This window comes from Stigmatopora nigra, unplaced genomic scaffold (genome assembly GCF_051989575.1).
Source record: "Stigmatopora nigra isolate UIUO_SnigA unplaced genomic scaffold, RoL_Snig_1.1 HiC_scaffold_25, whole genome shotgun sequence".
Lineage (NCBI taxonomy): Eukaryota > Metazoa > Chordata > Actinopteri > Syngnathiformes > Syngnathidae > Stigmatopora > Stigmatopora nigra.
Window position 1 is genome coordinate 2,345,428 of NW_027551604.1, and position 20,566 is coordinate 2,365,993.

At 35.4% G+C, this 20,566-nt stretch overlaps 1 protein-coding gene across 1 annotated transcript; it reads left to right on the plus strand.

Annotated features, from left to right (window-relative positions):
- Window positions 1–218: 218 nt before the first annotated feature.
- LOC144192261 (uncharacterized) lies at window positions 219–19,631 on the plus strand. Its single transcript, XM_077711373.1, has 29 exons — window positions 219–456; window positions 547–605; window positions 1,231–1,504; window positions 2,289–2,403; window positions 2,466–2,639; window positions 2,723–2,829; window positions 3,377–3,514; window positions 4,403–4,554; window positions 4,640–4,882; window positions 4,984–5,064; window positions 6,109–6,179; window positions 6,347–6,838; window positions 7,784–7,983; window positions 8,095–8,304; window positions 9,272–9,317; window positions 9,413–9,512; window positions 9,588–9,750; window positions 10,904–10,961; window positions 11,036–11,176; window positions 12,211–12,562; window positions 13,873–14,378; window positions 15,560–15,712; window positions 15,841–16,016; window positions 16,086–16,179; window positions 17,148–17,225; window positions 17,822–17,956; window positions 18,016–18,128; window positions 18,487–18,559; window positions 19,320–19,631. The coding sequence occupies exons 3-29, from the start codon at window positions 1,296–1,298 to the stop codon at window positions 19,629–19,631; spliced, it is 4,692 nt and encodes a 1,563-aa protein (XP_077567499.1). The 5' UTR covers window positions 219–456; window positions 547–605; window positions 1,231–1,295.
- The last annotated feature ends 935 nt before the right edge of the window (window positions 19,632–20,566 follow it).

Genomic DNA, 20,566 nt, shown 5'->3' on the forward strand with positions numbered 1-20,566 from the left:
TTTATTTTTATTTAATTTTGTATAATGCCAAATAATGGATAAAAAGCATTATAATGTACTGTTATTATCATTATTTAGACTAAGAACAGTAGAGTAACGGACTTAACAATATTTTTAGGAATGAGGTTAGTCTGGTATCGACATTTTTCAAGGGTATTTATTTTATTTATTGTACTATTTCTACTCTATTCTCATTATCAAATTTGGCGTTTAAAAACGTCATTTGTAAGAAACAATTTCTCCGCTTTAAGGCGTGCAGTAAAGCCACATAAAACATGGGAGTTATTTTGCCTTGTTGTGGTTTGAAAATTCTTCCTTCGCCATTTTAGGAGAAAGTCTCATTTATTATGCCTTAGTTTTACCACACTTCAAAAGTGTGTTTATAATAGCGAACTGAGTTTTTACAGCTACACGGAAGTGTAATACATATTTGCCTAATCTTCATTTTGAGACAAAGTGGGTATGAATTTTGTTAATATATGAGTAGGCATGTGTTTCTTTTATTTAATAATTACTCGATATATGTTTGTTTGTTTGTTTTCACAGGTGCTAGCATAAACGGAACGATGTTAGCTACCTGCTAGCTTACTTCAAGGTTTTCTAAGGTAAAAACGTTCTTTTTAATACACTAAACTATGTGTTGTAATAAGTAAATAAGGCAATAAGTCTATAGTATTTTGGTGTGTAATGTGTACATTTGGATACTGGTAAGTACTTTGATATTTAATCGTTGTTTTCTATTTTACTTTAGCTTTACTTCCGGGTAGCACAACATAAATGTATCTCGAATGCAATAATAATATTAATAATAAGCACCTTAATATTGTTTGACCGTGATAATGCTAATTAGGAAACGGCAGTAATTTCCATTTTATATTAATTTAATATGGAAATTTCTATTTGAACTTTTTTATATACATACATATATAATATGTATAAAACTCGCCAATATATTTGCTCAATTGCATCGATTTTGATTCTTCAGATTGACATAAAATCAATGCTTTTTATTAAAAATTCTGACAAATCTTAGTGGTAATTGTCAAAACTGAAAATTTGGTTTGTATTCGTTAGGTTAAATGTAAATGTTTGTTTGTTAAATGTATACATTATATCCTATTAAATGATCTAAGGCTCTTGAATTTAATTGTGGCAGACTAATATGGTCGATTGTTTATTATTGTATGTCAAACTATTGATATTTCTCCACTTTTGCTGTGTCTTTTTCAGGAACAAGGACTTCTGCTAGAGTTTATTCGTCGTTTAAGCAAGCTAAGGAACATTGCTGTGCGAAGATGAAAAAATTTCTGGTCAAAATCTCCAACAAGATTCGAAAACAAAATGGCGAAACGGTACCAAGGAGTTGCAGCGCACAGATACAAGGCTTCAAGGAGAAAACAATGAATATGGATATACTTCACAAGGCCGCTTCGCAGGGGGAAATGTGTAAGATGCAGCTTAGTTCCTTATGCGGCGATGTCAATAAGCCTGACAAGAACAACAGGTGAGTAAATGAAAAAAGATAACTTTTTTTAATATCTAAATATCTACTGTTTTCAACAGTACTTAGATATTCAACAGTAGATATTTAGATATTAAACTCTCTCATGAATCTAATTTTGAGAGCTGGCTTCAACACAGTACTTAGATATTTCACAGTACTTAGATATTAAACAGTACTTATATATTAAACAATACTTAGATATTAAACCGTACTTAGATATTAAACAGTACTTAGATATTAAACAGTACTTAGATATTAAACCGTACTAAGATTTTAAACAGTACTTAGATATTAAACGGTACTTAGATCTTAAACAGTACTTAGATATTAAACAGTACTTAGATATTAAAATGTACTTAGATATTAAACTCTCTCTTAAAAAAATTAAACAGTACTTGGATATTAAACCGTACCTGGATATTAAAGAGTACTCAGATATTAAACAGTACCTCGATATTAAACAGTACTTCGATATGAAACAGTACTTCGATATGAAACAGTACTTCGATATGAAACAGTACTTCGATATGAAACAGTACTTCGATATGAAGCAGTACTTAGATATTAAGCAGTACTTAGATATTAAACAGTACTTAGATATTAAACAGTACTTAGATAATAAACAATACTTAGATATTAATCAGTACTTAGATATTAAACAGTACTTAGATATTAAACAAAAGGGACCAAAAGGGAGGGAAATTGTCAAATTCAACCATTTTAAGGGTACAGCTTATATGGGAATGCGGCTTATATGCGAGAAAATACGGTACTTCTTTTTCAGAACTGCTCTTCACCTGGCCTGCACCAACGGACATGCTGAAGTTGTCCATTTCCTCATTGGAAAAAAAGCCAACATCAATCTATGCGACAACCAAAATAGGACGGCCTTGATGATGGTAAGAACAACACATGTTATGATTCCCGAACGACTGTAGATTGTTTCCTCACCATTTATCAGGCGGTGCAATACCAAAATGACGTAATTGTGAGCATTTTGCTGGAGAACGACGCCGACGTTGATCTGGTGGACGTAGACGGAAACACAGCTTTACATTTGGCCTCCAAAATCCCGTCCATGGATTCCGTCATCTTGCTGGTGAAGAAGGACGCTAACATCAACGCTAAAAATCTGGTGATTCTCGATTACTCGCCGAGTGACATTGAAATGTGGAATAATTTGAGGTTGTATCCAATGACTTTATTTCATTTTTTAAGAAAGGCCTTTCACCCTTGATGATGGCCATTCGAGGTAATCAAACAACAATGGCGGAGTTTCTGTTGAAGAAAGGTGCTGATGTCAATATCTTGGACAAATGTCAAAGGTTAGAGACAAATTATTGATCTTTTTATAGTCCCCCTAAGAAATCTGGGACTATGGAATTTAATAGAGATTTAAATGTCTTTCCCAGAAATCAAAATAATTCGGGGAATACAGGGCGAGGTGCAAAATATTTTATTTTATTTGTGGTTAAATAGCGCCAGCCACACACCCCAAAAAATTAAAACAATTGTCTGACTGAATATTTTCATTGTTTATGAAACAACATCATTTTTATTAGTTGGAATCATTTCGTTGAGTGCATTTTTATTTCATTTTTTTTCATTTTCCTCACTTTGTTTACATTTTTTTTTTTCGGTTAGCAATGATGCCAAACCTATCGTTTAGTATGTCATTTCATTTTCTGAACCGCTTTATCCTCACTAGGGTTGTACTACATTTACCTTAGAACTGTTTACTTTAATATTGTCCGTGGAAAAACATCTTTCTGACTTAGGATTCCTTTGGGGCTAATTATTACAGACATTTCAAGTATTTAAAAGGCTGACATTATGGCTTTGTTTGTCTGTGTTCTCCAAACAAACTAACAGATCACCGTTAATGATAGCTGCTGGCAATGGAAATATGGACATGGTACAAATCCTGCTCAAGTTTCAAGCAGATTTTACACTGAAGGATAACAAAGGACTGTCGGCTGAAGACTTTGCTTTGGCAAATGACTATCATCAGTAAGTGCATTTTTTAAATTTTTGGTTGTAATATGGAGAAGCACCACCAATTTAGTCATACGCATTTTCTGGGTATGATGACAATTGGGCTTTTGTCGAGTCAATGTTGATGACAAAGTCCGGTTGTGATTGATTGTGATTCTGATTGTGATTCTGATTGTGATTCTGATTGTGATTCTGATTGTGATTCTGATTGTGATTCTGATTGCGATTCTGATTGCGATTCTGATTGTGATTCCGATTGCGATTCCGATTGCGATTTCGATTGCGATTCCGATTGCGATTCCGAGTGTGATTGTGATTGTGATTCTGATTGTGATTGTGATTCTGGTTGTGATTCTGGTTGTGATTCTGGTTGTGATTCTGGTTGTGATTCTGGTTGTGATTCTGGTTGTGATTCTGGTTGTGATTCTGGTTGTGATTCTGATTGTGATTCTGATTGTGATTCTGATTGTGATTCTGATTGTGATTCTGATTGTGATTCTGATTGTGATTCTGATTGTGATTCTGATTGTGATTCTGATTGTGATTCTGATTGTGATTCTGATTGTGATTCTGATTGTGATTCTGATTGTGATTCTGATTGTGATTCTGATTGTGATTCTGATTGTGATTCTGATTGTGATTCTGATTGTGATTCTGATTGTGATTCTGATTGTGATTCTGATTGTGATTCTGATTGTGATTCTGATTGTGATTCTGATTGTGATTCTGATTGTGATTCTTATTGTGATTCTGAATGTGACTGTGATTTCGATTATTTTCTCTGATTTTCACCCAACTTACAATGGTGGAACAATTTGGTACACAGTGAAAACTATTTGAATACAAGAGTTACACATTAGGCAATATACATGGTGAAAATGTCATTATCTTGAATGTTTGCAGCTGTGCCCAGCTTATCAGTGAGCATGCTGCCAAGAGGAACCTTGCGCCTTACCTGGCAACACCACTTCAATGTGAAGAAATTATCAAATCAGAGCCAGAAAGCCCACAAGAAATCCCCGACTGTTGGGACAGACCTTCCACTAGCATAGATGGTGATTACCGTATTTTCTAACATCTTTATTTGTGCTTAAGGAATTTGACTGGATACTTTATTTTTTCTTTTTTTTGACACACCAGACATGTTCAAATCTGACAATACCAGTCTGGAAAGTCTCCCTGAAGGCAAGGCGGAATTTCAGGCTGAGGAATTCCCTCAAGCAAAGATTGCATCTGTGAAAGAAGAGATGGCCGACGTGTTTTCAAGCGCACCTCTTGCGCCTCGAATGGCAATCAGGCCAAATGCTAAAACTGTCTCCGCCTTGCCTCGTCCTTTGCCATTGGATCACTATGGCGCTAATGTCCTTTTTCAGGAAAGTGATGGTAAAACCAACAAAATTGCACTGCCTAAAAATGCACACTCGGTTAAACGTGACTAATGTACACCATTGTTTTTAATTGTCTCTTCTCATTTAATTCTTCAGAATCCGATTGGGACCAAGACAGTTCTATTTCTTTTTGTAATAAGATCAAAACACCCAGACTTCAGACAGCTGTTCAAGAAGGTAAAATTATGGCACCATTTCTTATTGTCTCTGCAATTTTTGTTTATTGTATTTTGCCGTTTAATATACCCAGGTATATGAAATGATTTTTGCTTTTTTTGAGCCTGATGTTTGTGCGCCATTTAATATACCCCTGCCGTTTAATTTACCCGGGTATATTAAACGGCAACTCAGCTTTTTGGGCAAGATTTGTATGGTGTTCAAAGGGGCATCATTATAGATACTTAAGTTCATTAAAATTCCAAGTCAGACTTTATTCAGTATTAAGTAGTTTTAACCTGAGAAGTAAGTAGTTTTAGTCTGCAAAACGTTGATGCACTCGGTCATGGCATAAAGAGTGCGTAGTGGATTGTACCTTCCCGTTTGTGTGCCATTTAGTATACCCCTGCCATTTAGTATACCCCTGCCATTTAGTATACCCCTGCCATTTAGTATACCCCTGCCATTTAGTATACCCCTGCCATTTAGTATACCCCTGCCATTTAGTATACCCCTGCCATTTAGTATACCCCTACCATTTAGTATACCCCTGCCATTTAGTATACCCCTGCCATTTAGTATACCCCTGCCATTTAGTATACCCCTGAAATTTAGTATACCCCTGCCATTTAGTATACCCCTGCCATTTAGTATACCCCTCCCATCTGCCATTTAGTATACCCCTGCCATTTAGTATACCCCTCCCATCTGCCATTTAGTATACCCCTGCCATTTAGTATACCCCTGCCATTTAGTATACCCCTGCCATTTAGTATACCCCTGCCATTTAGTATACCCCTCCCATCTGCCATTTAGTATACCCCTGCCATTTAGTATACCCCTCCCATCTGCCATTTAGTATACCCCTGCCATTTAGTATACCCCTGCCATTTAGTATACCCCTGCCATTTAGTATACCCCTGCCATTTAGTATACCCCTGCCATTTAGTATACCCCTGCCATTTAGTATACCCCTGCCATTTAGTATAGTATATTAAATGGAGGGTATATTAAACAGCTAAATACGGTACCTGTTTAACCTAGCAAGTTGTTGTCTTTCTTCAGGTTCTTCTGAAATGTCAATGATCGAAAGTGACGAGCAAGGCAGTTTTCATTCGAAGATGGAGCAAATCAAGGTGAACACAGATTTCAAATTTTGATTCAATTGCAAAACACATCAACATACGAGTGCCCCGACATTGTATTGTGAGCTAAATATTATTCAGATCATGTTGAGGAAAAATATCAACCTATTTTATTCGTCAAATCTGCTGTTTTGTTTTTCCACTCACCTTTTTATCAGAAGAAAGTTTCGACTGAAACTTGGGATATAAAACCGGAGGACGAGGGTGAAGAAGAGGAGGAGGAGGAAGAGGAAGCCGGCTTCAATGTGGTCGTTCGGAACGTTATGATACGAAACCAGCCGGCCCAATCGTATAACGTAAAGGAAGAAAACCAGGATGAATCTGAAGAAGACTCGGCTGGAAAAGAGGACATTGGCTCCATGCGTTTAGTCGATCAGGCCAAACGATTGGACAGCGAATCAGAAGACTCTATTGGGGACTCTTCTGAACCGTCGTTAAAGGGGAAGAAATTTGACGATTGTCACTTGGCCCAGAAGACGAGGCTTCAAGGTAAAGAAGAAGAAGAGGAAGAAGAAGAAGAAGAATTCATCCCCAGTGAAGCACCGCCGTTGCACTTAACTGAAATGGAAAACCGTGGAAAAGTTGTTCAAAACACATCAGATGAGAGCAAGATTGGAGCGTCTCAGAGCATCAAACAAGAACAACCTGAGGTAAGATGGCCGACGCTTTGTCTGCTTTCACGCTCAACTGTGGAAGAATAATTGTCACAATTTAATTCTTTTCAAAGGAGTGATCATTTCTCTAATTGAGGTTACTGTTGAAACCAGCTCTCAAAATGCTATTCATGAGAGTGAGTTTAATATCTAAGTACTGTTTAATATCTAAGCACTGTTTAATATCTAAGCACTGTTTAATATCCAAGTACTGTTTAATATCTAAATACTGTTTAATATCTAAGTACTGTTTAATATCAAAGTACTGTTTAATATCAAAGTACTGTTTAATATCTAAGTACTGTTTAATAGCTAAGTACTGTTTAATATCTAAATACTGTTTAATATCCAAGTACTGTTTAATATCTAAGTACTGTTTAATATCCAAGTACTGTTTAATAACTGAGTACTGTTTAATAACTAAGTACTGTTTCATATCTAAGTACTGTTTCATATCTAAGTACTGTTTAATATCGAGGTACTGTTTAATATCTAAGTACTGTTTACTATCTAAGTACTATTTAATATCTAAGTACGGTTTAATATTTAAGTACTTAATATCTGAGTACTGTTTAATATCTAGGTACTGTTTACTATCTAAGTACTGTTTAATAACTAAGTACTGTTTAATATCCAAGTACTGTTTAATATCGAGGTACTGTTTATTATCTAAGTACTTTTTAATATCAAAGTACTCTTTATTATCTAAGTACTGTTTAATATCTAAGTACTGTTGAAACCAGGTCTCAAAATTATATTCATGAGAGTTTAATATCTAAATATCTACTGTTTTCAACAGTACTTAGATATTAAACTCTCTCTCTTAGATATTAAACAGTACTTAGATATTAAACTCTCTCTTTTGAGTCCGATTTTTGTTTTGTTTTGTTTTATCAAAGAGGCAAAAACGTGATTTAAAGCTGCCTATTTTTACTTTTTTAGACACCACCCGAGACTTGTGAAGGGACTACGGAGGAGTCGTCAAATGATCAAACGGAGGAAAAAGTGTCGAGAAACATTAAAAGCAAAACATGTGTGAGGCCGTCCGAGCAGTCGTCCATTGAGCAAACTGAGAGCAAATATTTTTGTCTCAATGACTTGCCTAGTGCACCTTCACAAGTACACCAATTTGTCCCCCCTAGGTAGACACTTATTATATTTCTTTTTCAACACATTAGAAGTCTATACAGTTTGTTTTTATTCCACTTGGCAATGATGTTGTTAATCCACTGTGTGATTTGCTATATTTGTAGAATGCTGTTGGAATCCCAATTGGCACAAGCGCCGACTTTCCCCATCAGGCCCACCGCCACCGCCGCCGGTGGCGGCCACTCAGAGGACAGCTCGCAACTTACTCCGGTTAGAGAAGCGGTCGGCCTCCGAGTTCCGCAGAACAACAGTGGAATCCAAGATCTGTTCATGCTTGACAGCGTTTTAAGCGATCTCTTAGAATATGATGGCAGGTAAATAAAATGCAAGTTTACCGTTTTAGAAGGAGAGCCAAAGATTTCACCGGGACACATTTTCATTACAACTACTACTACTACTGCTACTACTACTGCTACTATTAATCCTCCTCCTACTACTACTAACATCACCACTACTACTACTAACATCACCACTACTACTACTACTACTACTAACATCACCACTACTACTACTACTACTACTAACATCATCACTACTACTACTACTACTACTAACATCACCACTACTACTACTACTACTACTACTTACATCACCACTACTACTACTACTACTACTACTACTACTACTACTAACATCATCACTACTACTACTACCACTACGACTACCACTGCTCCTGCTACTATTACTCCTACGACTACGGCTGCTGCTACTACTACTACTACTACTACTACCACTATTACTACTCCTAGTACTACTACCACTACGACTACCACTGCTCCTGCTACTATTACTCCTACTACTACGGCTGCTGCTACTACTACTACTACTACTACTACCACTATTACTACTCCTAGTACTACTACCACTACTAGTACTACTACGACTACTACTGCTCCTGCTACTAATACTCCTACTACTGCTGCTGCTACTACTACTATAACTACTGCTGCTTCAACTACTACTACTACTGCTCCTGCTACTAATACTCCTACTACCGCTGCTGCTACTACTACTGCTTCAACTACTACTACTCCTACTACCACTACTCCGACTACTACTGCTCCTGCTACTATTACTCCTACTACTGCTGCTTCTGCTACTACTACTACTACTACTACTACTAATACAGCAGCTCCATCTAGTGAACATATATAACACAATCCTTTCCTACTGTACTACCACCATCACTACTACTGCTGCGTCTTATTATGAGCCAAACTTTAAGTCCAATAATCAAAGCTGCTGTGGAAAATACGGTACTTTGCTCTTTATCGCCAACAGGTATAAATCTGCAGAATGGCTTAAAAGAACAAGAAATACCATCCAAGTAAACATTGTTTTAAGATGTCCTCATTTTATCCGTAATATTTGTTCAATGCCGATGTTCAAGTTTTCAAATAACTTGGCCATTTCTTTTATCAGAACATCGACGGCAGTGAGATTTCGGAAGATACCGATGGGCTCCTATCAGAGGACTCGGATATTGCTCACAATATTCGAGGACTGGATAGCGCCTCTTCAGGTACTACTACCCATGGGATTGCCTCATCACATTTATCTTTATCTTGTAAATAAATATGTGCTTTCTATTCCTCAGACTCAAGAAGCGAGAAACATTTCCAACACAAAGTCGATCAGCAATTTTTGAAAGCTAAATTCTATCTCGGTCCCGAAGGGGACCGGCTCAGAAAATTGGAAGTTGAAAAGCGGAACTTAGAAGAACGCAATTTTGAGTTGCAAAGCGCTAACGCAAGCCTCAGGTAAGGAATGCTTCATTTTCTTGATTTAAAAGTTTCAACCATTTGATCCACCGTTAAATACTAAGAATACTAATACAACCACTTAACATATTTTCTCGCATACCCGCCGTATTTGTCACTCAAAAAAATGATGACTGAATCGAGCGTACGGCTTATATGCGCATAAATTATCTTATCTATCTTTTTTTAAAATGACATTTGACTATTTCTTAATACATTCCTTTTTACTTGACTTTGTACTTTTTAGCGTTTACTTTAATGATGAGTATGTTAATACTTTAGTCCTTTTTTGTACTGTTAACGGATGCACTTTTTTATATGTATCGTATCTTGTGCTGACCCCGCCCATTTGTCAAATTTTTAAAGTCAATGTGGCCCCCCGGGACGAAAAGTTTGCCCAACCCTGGTCTACATGCAGGCAACACCTTTTAGGAATGTCCATTCCAGCAATCGTTTTATACCAGGGGTGTCAAACCTCTGGTCTGCGGGCCGAATACAGCTTAATTTGAGATCAAGCGGGCCGGACCAGTAAACTCATTGCAAAATGACATAGAACTAACAATAAGCCCACTTTTTTCCACTAATTATTAGTCAGTAATACTAATAATTAGTGCAAAGAATGAGTAAATTATCAAAATGTTTATTAAAAGAATGTTCCTTTTACATTATGAACAATATATTATGAACAACAGAATAACATAAGAACCTAAATAAATATCAATTCATGTTGTCTGCACGTACTAAAACCCTGCACCCCCTAGCGGATAATACAAGAACTACACATTTTAAAGAAAATTCATATTTTTTTTATACAATGCAGCTTTCTTCCCCGGGCCGTACCAAAGCACCAGACGGGCCGGATCCGGCCCGCGGGCCTTTGTTTGACACCCCTGTTTTATACAGTATCCCAAAAATACCATGTGCGATGATTTTTCTTAAGATTTTACCCTTCAAAGTAACACATTTGTACTCCGAATTAAAACCATGAATATGGAGGTGAAAATTATGAATCAGGGGGCGGCTTATACGTGGGTAATTGTCAAATTCCACTATTTTAAGGACATTTTAAGAGTATGGCTTATACGCGAAGGCGCGAGAAAATACAGTTAATCCTATTTTTTTGTATTATTAACTTGGCATAATTGTACAACAGAGTTCAGCTGAAAACTGCCAATGCGAACATCAATGCCTATGAAAGCACCAATAATAAGGTGAGGAAAAGCAGTTTAATTTGGCTTTTTTTGTCACATTTTCTACATTTTGTTGGTGTGGGATTTCTGTCCAGCTAAATGAAGACCACAGAAAGGCCCAAATGATGTTGGTACAGAATGAAAATGCGCTGAATCTACTACTTCAGAACGTCAACAGTCAGGTGGTCAAGCAGAAAGAGATGGAAGAGGAGTACAAACGAAGTAAAAATAATGAGGTCATTGTCTGGAAGTTATCTGTCATCTTGTAAAACAGGGGTGTTAAATCCAAGTTTGGTTGGCGGGACACATTCATGTGGGCCGGACTATTTTAGATATAATATTTAGATTTTTTTTTATAAATGGATTAAATGAACTGGATTAAAAGACCTGAAATTCCGGTTTTTTATAGATCTAAAACAATGTTTATTTGAGCTTTTTTAAACATATTTTTAGATATTACAAAATGATTTTTGGACTAAAAACACAGAAAAAAGGATTAAAAAATTACTATTATTCATTTAAAAGGGGCAAATTGAATATACATCTATACTCTTCATTTTAATTTGATCCTAAATCAGAAAGTCGGCACTCATTTGAATATTTTTTTATATAAGTTGATTAAAAGAACTGGATTAAAACCCTGGAATATTCAGTTTTTTATAGATCTAAAACAATGTTTATTTTAGATTGTTTTATATATATTTTTAGATTTTACAAAATTATTTTTGAACTAAAAACACAGATTTTTTTAAAAAAAATTACATTTATTGATTAAAAAGGGGGAAAATCAGGAAATTTAATAAGAATCTATACTCTTCATTTTAATTTGATCCTAAAACAAAAAGTTGGCACTCATTGAATTTTTTTTAAATAATTTGATTAAAAGAAATGGATTAAAAACCCTAAATATTCAGTTTATTATAGATCTAAAACAATGTTTATTTTAGCTTATTTTTAAATATATTTTTAGATTTTACAAAATTATTTTTGAACTAAAAACACAGAAAAAAATGATTAAAAATTGACAATTATTGATTTAAAAGGGGGAAAACCAGAAAGTGTAATATACATCTATACTCTTCATTTTAATTTGATCCTAAAACAGAAAGTCGCCACTCTTCATTTACTTTCCCGGGCCACAAAAAATGATGCGACTGGCCAGATTTGGCCCCGGGGCCGCCACTTTGACACCCATTGTAAACAGTCAGATCGGAGTCAACAAATGAAATTATCGACGGCAGGAGAATTGATCACGGCCATCTTGTTTCAGGAACAACTAAGATCGGAACTGGAGGAACTGCAAGCCAGCTGCAACATCAAACAAAGAGACCTCTCCGAGGAAAACGAGACCCTCAAAGATAAAGTGGAAGATCTACGCCAAGATCTGAAAATTCTATCAGACAACGAGAGCCAAGACTGCTTGATCAGAGACAAGGAATTCTCCTTATTAAAGTACGAGCTTCAATTGGCAAACGCACAACTTGACAACGAACGGCGGGCCGGGGATCGTTTGGAGGCCGACTTCCGCTCCTGCCGTTCCCGCCTCGTCGAGACGGAGCAAACTCGCTTGGAAATGGAGAAAACGCTGCTCTTGGAGAAGGAAGAAAACCGGCGACTTGCAAGTTGGTATTCGTACGTCTCTTTTTGTGATAGCTTAGTACAGTGTTCCCTCGCTTATCGCGGTTAATTGGGACCGGGACCACCCGTGATAAGTGAATTTCCGCGAAGTAGGGATTCCCCTTCAAAAATGTTCAATTTGAATTTAATACCCCCAAAAAATGTATTTTTAAATTTTTTTAATTTTTTATTTTTTATGTATTTTTATTTTTTACCCCCCTGTATACAGTACACCATATAGAATACAGGTAGAGAGAGTGAAATTCATGTTATAACAAAAAAAAAACTGTAAAATATGTTGTTTCAATGTAATATTTGTATTTTTTCCCCAAAAAAATCCGCAAAGCTCTGAGTCCGCGATAGCTGAACCGCAAAGTAGCGGGGGAACACTGTACTTATTCTCACTAGGGCTGTGAGGGGTGCTGGAGCCTATCCCGAGATTCCCTGAATGAGTGGCCAGCCAATTGCAGGGCACCAGGAGACAAACAACCAATTACTCTTAGCTAGGGGCAATTTAGAGTGTCCAATCAGCCTATCATTTATGTCTTTGGATTATGGGAGGAAACCGGAGTACCCGAAGAAAACCCACACAGGCCCGGGGAGAACACATGTGGACCGACCTGGATTTGAACCCATAGATCTCAAACAATGTTTATTTGAGCTTTTTAAAATATATTTTTAGATTTAAAAAATGATTTTTTAATGAAAAACAGAAAAAATGAGTTAAAAAATGACAATTATTGATTTAAAAGGGGGAAAATCAGGATATTTAATATACATTTATACTCTTCATTTTAATTTGATCCTAAAACAGAGAGTCGGCACTCATTCGATTTTTTTTTTGATAAATGGATTAAAAGAACTGGATTAAAATCCCTGAATATTCCATTTTTTATAGATCTACAACAATGTTTATTTTAGCTTTTTTTTAAAATATATTTTTAGATTTTACAAAATGACTTTAGAACTAAAAACACTGAAAAAATGGATTAAAAAATGACAATTATTGACTTAAAAGGAGTAAAATCAGAAAATGTAATATACATCTATACTCTTCATTTTAATTTGATCCTAAAACAGAAAGTCGGCACTCATCATTGACTTTCCCGGGCCACACAAAATGATGCGGCGGCCCAGATTCGGCCCCCGGGCCGCCACTTTGACACAGTTGTGTTTTACATCCACTAAGTGTAGTTGTGGTAGTAGTGGCTAAGAGTTGTGTTATACAATACAATATATGCTTTTGCAGTTTTTTAGTTTCATCTTATAGTGCGTAAAATACAATATGTAATTAACCACTATCTATTCCTCTCAGGCCAAGATGTCCTCCACCTGGAAGCCATCAACAAATCGTCCCAGAAGCTAACGAAATTAAAGGCGCATGCAAACACCCTGGAAAGCGACGTCCATCGATTCGAGCTCCAAATCGCCGAAAAAACGGCGCTGCTCAGCAACGTGCAACGCGAATGCGACCAATCGTCCGCGAGAGTTAAAGAACTGGAAACGACTCTTCAAGCCGAGAAGGAATCCCTCGCCCGGGTCACTTCCTCCCAGGAAAATACTCAAGGGCTTCTGAAACAGGCGCAGAATGAAGTCACGTCGCTACGGCAACGCCTGGAAGAAGCTCAAACTAAAATGGTGGCTAAAGATTATGCTTTGACGGACGCCAAAAATAGTTTCAATGACTCTATGTTCAAATTACGCACCGAGTGTGAAGAAAGAGTGCAACAAGCTCAGTCTACCTGTAAAGACCTCACGTTTAAAGTTAATGAACTTAACACACTGGTTAGCAAACTAGAGAAGGACAACACAGAAAAACAGGTAAGCAAAAAGAGGGGGGGGGGGAGGAATAGTAATATAAATACAGGGTGTCTCAGAAAAATGTACCGTATTTTCACGACTATAAGGCGCACTTAAAAGTCTAAAATTTTCTCCAAAATAGACAGTGCGCCTTATAATCCAGTGGGCCTCATATATGGAAAAAACAGAAAACCAAAAACGAAAAACAACCACTGTCGGATATCAAAAAAACACAAATGCCTGAAGTGAAACAATACTGTTAAATATGCAGATCAGCCATTTTGGTTTACAACATATGCCATCATATAGCTCCTCCCCCACTGCAAGATTTTATACCAAAAAAATCCAAAACATCAACAATGGCTGGCTCTAGAGGTGACTGTAAAGTAGTGAGTGAGTGCTTCATACCTGAAAGTCAATAGCAATTACCGTATTTTCACCACTATAAGGCACACTTAAAAGTCTTAATTTTTTTCCAAAATAGACAGTGTGCCTTATAATACAGTGCGCCTTATATATGGAAAAAAATGTCATTCATTGAGGGTGCGCCTTATAATGCGGTGCGCCTTATTGTCGTGAAAATATGGTACTCACTTTTAGAATAAAATGTACTCACTAAAGGTTTTCTGGTCATTCTAAAAGTGAGTACATTTTATTCTAAAAGTGAGTACTTATTTTTGAGACACCCTGTATTAAATGTTTTTCTATTTTTATTTTATTTTATCCTTTATGCAGGTTTTCAATCTATTTTTTATTGTTTTTTGGGAACCCTAATTTCATTTGTTGACTCCAATCTGACTGTTTACAATGGGTGTCAAAGTGGCGGCCCGCGGGCCAAATCTGGCCCACCGCATCATTTTTTGTGGCCCGGGAAAGTAAATCACGAGTGTCAACTTTCTGTTTTAGGATCAAATTCTAATTATATATAATTAGAATATATATTATATATTCTTCAAGTATAGATGTATATTACATTTCCTGATTTTGCCCCTTTTTAAATCAATAATCGTCATTTTTTATCAATTTTTTCTGTTTTTAGGTCAAAAAACATTTTGTAAAATCTAAAAATATATAAAAAAGCTAAAATAAACATTGTTTTAGATCTATAAAAAACTTAGAGGCATTTTTGGACTTTTATGTGCACCCTGTTCTCCGATATAAAGCTGAATATTAAGATTTTGGATATTTTTTTTTTGGTTTAGGCTAGTCAGAAGCAGATGCAGCAGCAATTAGACGACTCAATAAAGAAGTTATCCAAATGTGAAGCTTCGTTAGAAATCACCACTCGGCATCGCAGTGATTTGGAAGAAGAGAAAACAAAACTTCTACAAGACGTTGACAACCTCAAACAAAAGGTAAAAATATTTTATTTTATTATTTAGTTTTTCTTTGACAAGATCTCCAGTTTTACACTATGAATGTCCAAGAAAATACTATTGGGAGACAAAAAAAACTTGAAATTGTGGCTAATGTTGTCATTCAGCTTTCAGAAAAAGAAACTCAATGCATCCAAGCTGAGAAATTAATAAATGAACGAGTCAGTCACTTGGATGAAAGAGAAAGAGAACTGAGCTTTGCCACAAGGAGACAAAAAGAATCTCAAGCGGCCGTGGACGCCTCCGATTCCGCCAGTAGACAGCTGGAGGAGGATTTGCAACGGTAACTACTACTGCACTTCCATTTTTTTGCTATTTTGATTCATATGTACACATACTGATGTGGCTTCAGGTTGGAGCTGGATAACATCAGGTTGGAGACTGCTGCTAAGCAACATTCCAGCAAATTTGAAGCTCTTCAAAGGGCCGCTCAGGAAGACGCCAGGGTGAGTCACAGCTGCTCTTGGTACTCTATCAGGTCCATCTTAATTAGTCCACTATCAAAATAGTACATGTACATGTACATGTACATGTACATGTACATATACATATACATATACATATACATATACATATACATATACATATACATATACATATACATATACATATACATATACATATACATATACATATACATATACACATACACATACACATACACATACACATACACATACTTATACATATACACATACATATACATATACACATACATATACACACACACATATACACATACATACACATACACATACACATACATATACACATACACACATACACATACATGCATATACACATACATATACATGTACATATACATGTACATATACATGTACATATACATATACATATACATATACATATACATATACATATACATATACATATACACATACACATACACATACACATACACATACACATACACATACACATACACACATACACACATACACATACATATACACATACTTATACATATACACATACACATACATGCATATACACATACATATACACATAAATATACATATACATATATTTCAGCAACACGCTTATTTATTTATATATGTATTTATACATTTATTTATTTACTTATTTATTACCAATTTATTTATATCTAAAATGTCTTTTGCTGTGTCTGTATTCTCACCCTCATGCTACTGTGACAATGAAATTTACCGAATACAGGAAGTAATAAATTTATCTAATCTAATAGTAGCTAAATTTAGTGGGAAAAAATCAATTGCAAAATAGTTCTTTTTTTCATTTAGGTTAATCCTCACAAGGGTGACGGGGGGTGCTGGAGCGTATCCCAGCTAACTATGGGTGCGAGGCGGGTTGCTTTAAACTAGTTTTGTGCATGTAAAATATATGTATTTTTTTTTATTTCTAAAAATATCCTTAGATGAGAGTTCAACTGGAGGAACTGGTGACCAATCTTCAAAGTAAAAAGCTTGCATTAGAGGAGCAACTCAACAAAGAGGTGCGTTAAATGACAAACTGAAATGACAAACTGAAATGACAAACTGAAATGACAAACTGAAATGACAAACTGAAATGACAAACTGTAATGAAAAACTTAAACGACAAACTTAAATCACAAACTGAAATGACAAACTGAAATGACAAACTGAAATGACAAACTGAAATGACAAACTGAAATGACAAACTGAAATGACAAACTGAAATGACAAACTTAAATGACAAACTTAAATGACAAACTTAAATGACAAACTTAAATGACAAACTGAAATGATAAACTTAAATGACAAACTGAAATGACAAACTTAAATGACAAACTGAAACGACAAACTGAAACGACAAACTGAAACGACAAACTGAAACGACAAACTTTAACGACAAACTGAAATGAGAAACTGAAACGACAAACTTAAATGACAAACTGAAATGACAAACATGACAAACTTTAATGACAAACTTTAATGACAAACTTTAATGACAAACTTTAATGACAAACTTTAATGACAAACTTTAATGACAAACTTAAATGACAGACTGAAAAGACAAACTTAAATGACAAACTTTTCCTTCACTGTTGTCACGGCGTTCATTTTTCAGGTACAAAAGCACACGGCTTTATCCAACGGCGCCCAAGATGCTCAGTTTATGTGGGAGGAGGAGTTAAAAGGACGTTCCAAATTGGGATTGCGTTTAGCAGAACTGGAAAAGGAGAAAGATGCCATGAGCACGCAGGTGATGATTGAAACGGCCTTGTTTTAATTGGTGGGCAAGTTCAACAAATTACGCTTCAGATGGAGACGGAAAAGAAAAAAGGGGAGGAGTTAGAAGAGCAAAAAAAGTCCATGGAGTGTCGTCTGGAACAAGAAATGAAGAGAAATTCAGAGCTTCAAAAAGAAATGTACAGGTGAGTGCAAAGTTACATTTTGGCAGTTATTAGGTAGAAAATAGAGTTATTATGACAATGACCTTTCACCTAAAATGTGATATTGTTTTTATATACTACTATAAATATTTTAGCAATACACATTTCCCATCCAATTTTTCATTTTAGTATAAATGTGGAATAAAATGAATGCTTAAATTGTGGATTTGTTTTACTGTTTTTCCAAAGTATAATTAGAAGTAACAGTTTTGTTTGACTGAATTTTGCTCTATTTTTGGAATTTCTTGGTTATATAGCAATTATTTTTTTGGATTATTTAATCTACATCTGAGTCAAGTAGGCCTGAACTAGATAGTTGTATTTTGTTCCTACATTTTAGATTACAATCTCTCCTTAAAGCTGCTAAGAAGAAAATGACGGAACAGCAATTTAGCCAAGGAGACAAAGAAAAGGTACATTTCCTTTATTACACAACTTTGAGTTTGATTTATTTAATAAGGGACAGTACATATTAATAAACATATTCATGTTAGGTTCAGAGACCAGAGTTCACGTATGCTAATTGCTATTGAGTTCCAGGTATGAAGAGAGAATTTGCTTTAGCTAGTTTAGCACTCTTTTAGAAGGGAACTACACAGTCACCTCTAGAGCCAGCCATTGTTGATGTTTTGGAGATTTTTTTTGTATAAAATTTTGCAGTGGGGGAGGAGCTATATGATGGAAGATTTTGTAAACTGAGATGGCATCTGCATGTTTAATAGTATTTTTCCAGTTCAGGCATTTGTGTTTTTTTTTTTTAATACTTGCACTAGGGTACATGTGTCAAAGTGGTGGCTCGGGGGCCAAATCTGGCCCGCTGTATCATTTTGTGTGGCCCGGGAAAGTAAATCTTGAATGCCGACTTTCTGTTTTAGGATCAAATTCAAATAAAGACTATAGATGTATATTAAATTTCCTGATTTTCCCCTTTTTAAATCAATAATTGTCATTTTTTAATCCATTTTTTCTGTCAAAAATCATTTTGTAAAATAAAAAAAATATATTTAAAAAAATCTAAAATAAACATTGTTTTAAATCTAGGAAAAAACTGAATATTCAGGGCTTTTAATCCACTTCTTTTAATCCATTTATTAAATAGTCCAACCCACATGAAATCAAGTTGACGTTAAAGCGACCCGAGTCTGACACCATTAAATCTTTTTTTTTTTGTAGTTAAATCAGCAGTTAAATGAACTCCAAGCAGAGTTGGAGAAGGAACAATCTTTCCGTAACCAGTTGGAAAGAAGTAGAAAGCAGCTAGAAGACGACTTGTTGAGTCTGAGACGGACACAAGTCCCCACAATGGACGGAGGCTTTATGGGTATGGCTCCAAATCCGCAAGGCTACCAATACCGCTGCCTCTGCACAAAATCCCACAGCCCTGTGAGGGAAAGCCCCACCTACAGCGTTCAGGACTACCTGACCAAGGTTGGTGGTCACCAATGTTTTGGTGGAACAATGTTGAGATCAACAAATGCTATTTGACGACTTATAATCAAATTTATCATTGTATTGCAAGTAATTACTGTATTTTCTTGCAAATTAGCCGCCCCGCGTATAAGCCGCACTTTTTAAATTGCCTTAAAATCGTTGAATCTGACAATTTTTCTCGTATAAGACGCCCACTGGTTCATAATTTTCTCTTCCATATTTGTGGTTTTAATAGGGAGTACAAAATGTGTTACTTTGAAGTGAGTTTTTTTTTTTAGCAAAGAATATGCCGTAAATGCGAGAAAGTATGTTATTTAACTTGGGGTCACTACCTTTCCAGTAATAAAACTGCGAGACCGGACGTTTGGTCGCAGGTCTTTTGGTCGCCAGTCTTCTTAAATTCATGAGAGTGAGTTTATAATCTAAGAGAGAGAGTTTAAAATCTAAATACTGTTTAATATCGAAGTACTGTTTAATATCTAAGTACTGTTTAATATATAAGTTCTGTTTAATATCTAAGTGCATTTTAATATCTAAGTACTGTTTAATATCTAAGTACTATTTGATATCTAAGTACTGTTTAATATCTAAGTACTGTTTAAAATTGAAGTACTGTTTGATATCTAAGTACTGTTTGATATCTAAGTACTGTTTGATATCCAAGTACTGTTTAATATCCAAGTACTGTTTAATATCCAAGTACTGTTTAATATCCAAGTACTGTTTAATATCTAAGTACTGCTTAATATCAAAGTGCTGTTTAATATCCAAGTACTGTTTAATATCTACATACTGTGTAATATCTAAGTACTGTTTAATATCCAAGTACTGTTTAATATCCAAGTACTGTTTAATATCCAAGTACTGCTTAATATCCAAGTACTGTTTAATATCCAAGTACTGTTTAAAATCTAAGTTCTGTTTAATATCCAAGTACTGTTTAATATCTAAGTACTGTTTAATATCCAAGTACTGTTTAATATCTAAGT

Excerpts from the sequence above, each read along its gene's own strand:
- LOC144192261 (XM_077711373.1), top strand. The coding sequence starts at position 1,296 with ATGAAAAAATTTCTGGTCAAAATCTCCAACAAGATTCGAAAACAAAAT. Across the intron at positions 2,830-3,376 it reads ATCTTGGACAAATGTCAAAG|ATCACCGTTAATGATAGCTG; the intron begins GTTAGAGACAAA and ends ACAAACTAACAG. Across the intron at positions 8,305-9,271 it reads CTCTTAGAATATGATGGCAG|GTATAAATCTGCAGAATGGC; the intron begins GTAAATAAAATG and ends TATCGCCAACAG.